General features: G+C 35.4%; 1 protein-coding gene across 1 annotated transcript; it reads left to right on the top strand.

Annotated features, from left to right (window-relative positions):
• Positions 1–1,280: 1,280 nt before the first annotated feature.
• On the top strand, positions 1,281–3,755 carry LOC134722881 (uncharacterized). Its single transcript, XM_063586513.1, has one exon. It carries the CDS (start codon positions 1,281–1,283, stop codon positions 3,753–3,755), a length of 2,475 nt encoding a protein of 824 aa, XP_063442583.1.
• The last annotated feature ends 2,423 nt before the right edge of the window (positions 3,756–6,178 follow it).

The raw sequence follows: 6,178 nt of genomic DNA on the forward strand, positions 1-6,178 counted from the left end.
GGAGGTCTTATTCTTGACAAAAGTCAAATTGATATTTTATCTGGTTCTTGGAGGTGTAAAAATCCAGAAAGGTTAACAGCCTATAATGATGAATATAGACACAGTTTTCCTGTTCACGAGAAAACTAGTGATATTTTAGAAGTACCTAGTCTAGATAATATGGTACCTGATTTATCAGTGAAAAAACATGGTGCTAAAGCTTATTCAGTAAGCCAGAAAAGCAATTTATACAATCCTTGTTTAAAATCCCTTGAAAAGTTGGCGTATCAAGGCCAGGTAGCTGCACGCATGGGGATAATTACTACAGCATACACCCAACAAGCTTTGGGCAATTTGTTAAATACTTTGTCAGAAAATGAAGTTAATCTAAACAAATCTATCCAACTTGTAAGAGACATATTTGCAATGTCTACAAAATCTTTGGACCAAGTGGCACGGGCTGGTGCATTTCACCACTTAATTCGTAGAAAAGCTACTTTAGAGGACACAGGTCTTAATGATATTAAAGAGCTTAAGCATCCACTTGTATCATTACCTTTGACAAAGTCAGGTGTCATTGGTGACAATATGGAACAAACTCTTAAAGACAGGGTTGACAAAAATAAACAATTAAAAGAGTTACTGCCTGAATTACATGTGAATAAAACTTTTTCAGTGAAAAGGAAAGCTACAGGCAATCAATTTTCGAATGATTGGTCTAAGAAACCAAAATTTGACAATGCACAAGGTTCTACTTTCACAGGTGCAAAGTCTAATACACAGCGTACAGTGCAAAGAACTAGTACAGTAACAAGACCAGATAAAGACGACAAGAGTTCTGGTACAACGAACAAGTTTCGTCGCTTTAACAACCCATTTCATGCCAAGGGGCAACAAAAGAAATAACTATCAGATCAAGGTAAGCAACTTTCATGTGCAAATGTTGCTTCCAGAGATACCTGTAGGGGGTCGTTTAAGCCTATTTCTAAAGGAATGGACAAAAATAACAAACGATCAGTGGGTTTTATCAATTATAAAAGAGGGCTACAAACTGGAATTTCAACAGTTTCCTCCAAAAACAGGAGTAAAAATAACTTCTGTTCCTGCAAAAGATTTAGAAATTTTACATTTAGAAGTAAAAGAACTTATGGAAAAAAGCTCTGTAGAATATGTTCCGCAGGCGGACATTTTAAACGGTTTCTACAGCACATTTTTCCTAGTTCCGAAAAAAAACAGGGGACATGAGACCCGTTATAAATTTAAAACCCCTCAACAGGTATCTCCGAAAACAACACTTCAAAATGGACTCTCTATCAACAGTTTTGAATGTAGTAAAACAAGGGGATTGGGCAATATCTCTCGATCTAAAGGACGCATATATGCATATCCCTGTATTTCAAAAACACAGACAGTATCTGAGGTTTTGTGTAAAAAAACAGCCCTTGCTTACAATTTTCAGCTCTACCGTTTGGTCCAACATCAGCTCCTCGAGTTTTTACCAAAGTAGTACCGGTAGTAGCTGCACATTTACGAGCACAAGGCATCAGACTAGTAGTATACCTGGACGACTGGTTTCTAGTAAATCAATCATCTCTCATGTTAGTCCAGGATCGAGAGATAGTGTTGAATCTTCTGGTAAAGTTGGGTTTCATAATCAATCTAAAAAAATCCTCTTTAACTCCAACACAGAAAATAACATATATAGGTGCATTATTCCTTCTGGATTGAGGAATGGTAATGCCAACACAAGAAAGAGTGTTGAAATTACTAAAAACAGTCAAAGTAATGAACTTTTAAAAACATGCAACAGCCAGAGATTTTTTACATCTACTTGGAATTATGGCTTCTTGCATAGAGATGATTTCCTATGCAAGACTTCATATGAGACCAATTCAAATTTATTTGCTGAGTCATTGGCGCCCCACTTCTCAAAATCTGGAACTGAATGTTCCAATTACACAATATCTAAAATCTCATCTGATTTGGTGGTCAGATACAGCCAACATTACAAAGGGCAGATCTTTACAACACTGGGAAACTCATGTGACCATAACAACAGATCTAGATGCTTCTACATCGAACGGTTGGGGTGGTCACATGGATTCCCAGATAGTCCAAGGGACCTGGTCAGATATACAGAAAACTCAACATATCAATTGTCTAGAGTTAGAAGCTGTACTGAAAACAATACAACATTTTCTTCCTCAGTTGAAAGGGAAAAATGTACTTCTGCGATGCGACAACTCGACTGTTGTACAATACATAAACAAAGAGGGGGGCACCAAATCAATTCAGCTTTGTCAAAAAACTTGGGATTTGTTGAAACTCCTAATAGAACACAAAATTCAGATAAAAGCAGCACATATAGCAGGCAATGCGAATGTGTTAGCAGATCTTCTATCACGGACAAAAATAAGACACACAGAGTGGTCTCTTCAGGAGACTGTAGCTCAACAAATTTTTGTCAGGTTAGGCAGACCAATGATAGATTTGTCTGCGTCAGCGGAAAATCGCAAAGTGAAAATATTTTGTTCATGGTTTCCACACCCGGAAGCATATGCAATAGATGCTCTGTCCATACCGTGGGACAATGTGATCGGGTATGCATTTCCTCCAATCTGTCTAGTACCGAAAGTGCTTCAACACATGAAACGGTACAATTGCCCGCTAATTCTAGTAGCTCCTCATTGGCCGAGGAGACACTGGTACCCAGAACTGCTAAAAATGATATCAGATTATCCCATAAAAATACCAGTTCAAAAAAATCTACTACATCAACCAAGAACAAAAATATACCATCCAAGCCCAGAAATATTCAGTCTGGTTGCATGGCCTTTATCAACAGAATTTTCAAAAAAAGAGGCTTTTCTAAAGAAACTAGACAACTCATGTCAGCTTCTTGGAGAACAGGAACTCAAGAAGACTATTCTAGTAAGTTCAAAAAATTCTGTGGCTGGTGTAGTGAAAGGGAAATTGATCCCTATTCTGCCTCTTTAAGAGAAACTGCAGATTTTCTTACAAGTCTGTATACCAGTGGTCTCCAGTATAGTACGATTGGGGGCTACAGATCTATGCTATCAAGTGTTTTACCACCAGTCGAAAAAATACCAGTAGGTCAACACCCATACATTATTCGCTTATTGAAGGGTGTTTTCAATTCAAGGCCTCCCAGGGTCAAACTACTTCCTGAATTGAATTTAGATAAAATACTTGAGATGTTAAAGAAAAAGCCTTTTGAACCAATGAAAAAGGCTGAACTTAAGTTTATCACATGGAAAACTGTATTTTTAATTGCTATCACTACTTTCTGGCGTTGCAGTGATATACAAGCCTTACGTTTGGGAGATGGAAATATATCTGTACATAGCAGAGGAGTTTATTTTATTAGAGAAGGATTGTCAAAACAAGACCGTCCTGGACATTTTGGTGCTAAGATTTTTGTATCTGCCTTTGAGGCAGAAAAGCTTCTTGACCCTAAAAGGGCATTAACTTACTATTTAAAGAGCACTGACAATTTTCGTGGTGAAAACAGACAAGATAGTAAATTGTTTTTAGCAATTAGTAATCCACATAATAAGCCAATTTCAAGTCAAACAATTTCATCATGGATTGTAAGTACCATTCAGATGGCATATAACGACAAAAAGAAATCTGTTAAAGCTCATTCGACAAGAGCTATTGGTCCTTCTTGGGCTCTTTATAAAGGTGCATCAATGAAGAACATCATGGAAGCTGCTGATTGGAGCAGGGAATCCACATTCACCAAATTTTACTAACGTCAAATAGACCCTCATGTTTTATCGAAGTAAAAAAAAAAAAAAAAAAAAAAAAATCCATAAAATTCAAAAAAAAAAAAAAAAGAAGAAAAATGTGTACAGTTTTTAACTTGTAATATAGTTTGTACAGTGTTGGAACTATTCATATCCGACGAGATGCGATGCAAGTTTTTAAACCTTTGTGTGTGAGATGAAAAAGACATCTATTTAATGTGTTTACAGTCAAACATTTAGACTTTGTATATAGTGTAATAAAGTGTACATTATTTGAACAAAAGAATTACAGTCCACCGCTTGAGTTGGGACTGCTTTAGAATCTATGGATAGCCATAATGTAAGGATATCAGGTAAGTGTAACAAGTAATATTAAAATTGTACAATTTTGTTCACAAATTGGAATTTTGTGAACGTAGTTACACTTACCTGATATACTACCCACCTCCTCCCCATTAGTTATTCTTTTGGCAATCTGTTAGGATTTCGCCGGAGAATACTGAAGGGGTTCTCACGCTTGGACTGATTCACCGAGAGGTTTGAATTCTTGATCAGTCAAGCGTTTTGAGCTAGATGTGACCAAATACCGGAAAGATAATCCATAATGTAAGGATATCAGGTAAGTGTAACTACGTTCACAAAATTCCAATTTGTGAACAAAATTGTACAATTTTCAAATACTTCAAAAGAAGTAGCACTGACTGGTGATTTTAATTCTAGAACCTCTATTGATAGTGATCATGTTATACCTGATGAAAATTTACTAGAAATTTTACAGGTAGAAGACGTTGTTATAATTAAAGATATTTTTTCTTATCTGTTGTTAAAAATAAAAAAAATATTCCTCTACAAAGATACAGTTATGATCAAGGTAGAGTGAATAAATATGGTACTCTTCTTTTAGAACTATGTAAAAGATGAGGAATTTTTATATGTAATGGTCGTATTTTCTTAGACAAATTTATAGGTCATACTACATGTAAAGACTCCAGCGTAGTAGATTATTTAATTGTATCTCCTCAAAGACTCCAGCGTAGTAGATTATTTAATTGTATCTCCTCAAAGACTCCAGCGTAGTAGATTATTTAATTGTATCTCCTCACATGTTTGATTATATCTCCAAATTTAGAATAGATGAGTTTAATCCCATGTTTTCAGATGTCCATAACAGTATATGTTTTACATTGTCATTCAATACTGATAGTAACTACACTGATAAGGCGAACACAGAAAAAAATACAGGTAACACAGAAACTCACATTAAATGGGACTGTAGAAAAGCAGACGAATATTTTCAAGCATTATCCAGTGTCTCGGGTAATTTACAACAGATTGATCACGTTTTGAGTAGTATTGACACAAATAATTTTACGCCTGAAAAGATAAACGGTCTAGTTGATGACCTTGGCAATGTACTGTTAGATACGGCAGAAGGAGTTCTAGGCAAAACTAAAAAAAGACCGGTTTATCCCGACCGCAAAAATAAACCATGGTTTGATAAAAATTGCCATGACAAACGTAATGAGTTTCACAAGGCTAGAAACTTATATAGCAGAGCGAAATCAGGTGGTAATAAACTGGCAATGAATATCAAGGCCAAGGAATACCGCAAGACACTTAACATTAATTATCAGCAGTATAAAGAAAAATGTTCGGATGAACTGAGAGCACTATCAAAAAATGACTCTAAGGGATTTTGGAAGACACTTAAAAAATATTCTGGCTACAAAAAAGACAACCCCTCTATCAGTATTGAAGCATTTCATGAATATTTTAAAAACATGAATGCAAATGACGAAGAAGATCTTGACGGCATCGACATCAATGCGTTGTGTAGTGACCCCATTTATAATGAAATTTTAAATGGAGTCATTACAGAACAACACGGCCGACACTCGGCTAACCGAGAGATTGGTCGGTTAATCTATATTGAGTATGCGGCTATATCGGCGGTTGGTCTGTTAATCGGGTTGGCTAAAGTCTGTTAATCAGGTGTTATCGAGAAAATCATTGAAAGTTCAGCATGTTTCATTGTATAACTTTCTAAATATATTTTCATCATAAAAAGTATTCATGTCTAACAAAACAATTCAATGTACTGAATTCAGTGGTGTGATTATTATTTTTCTAGCTTCGATGTACGATCTATAAAATGAAAAGGCGGGTTACTCATCAATAAATTTATACACATTTTACACACATAAAATGTACACAAAATGACACATTTGTTAAATTTACTTGCATTCAATATTTTGAACATCGAAAAAAGAAAGGCATTATGTTTGTTATTCATATTGATATCATTGTGTGAAAAGTCTACACGAAAATCTGTATTTTGGTGACATAAATCAATCTTTATTTAAAACCTGGTCTGTTAATGGGTCGGATGTATAAAACCCGGTCTGTTAATTGGTCTGTTAAGAGTTATG

This window comes from Mytilus trossulus, chromosome 6 (genome assembly GCF_036588685.1).
Source record: "Mytilus trossulus isolate FHL-02 chromosome 6, PNRI_Mtr1.1.1.hap1, whole genome shotgun sequence".
Classification (NCBI taxonomy): Eukaryota; Metazoa; Mollusca; class Bivalvia; order Mytilida; family Mytilidae; genus Mytilus; species Mytilus trossulus.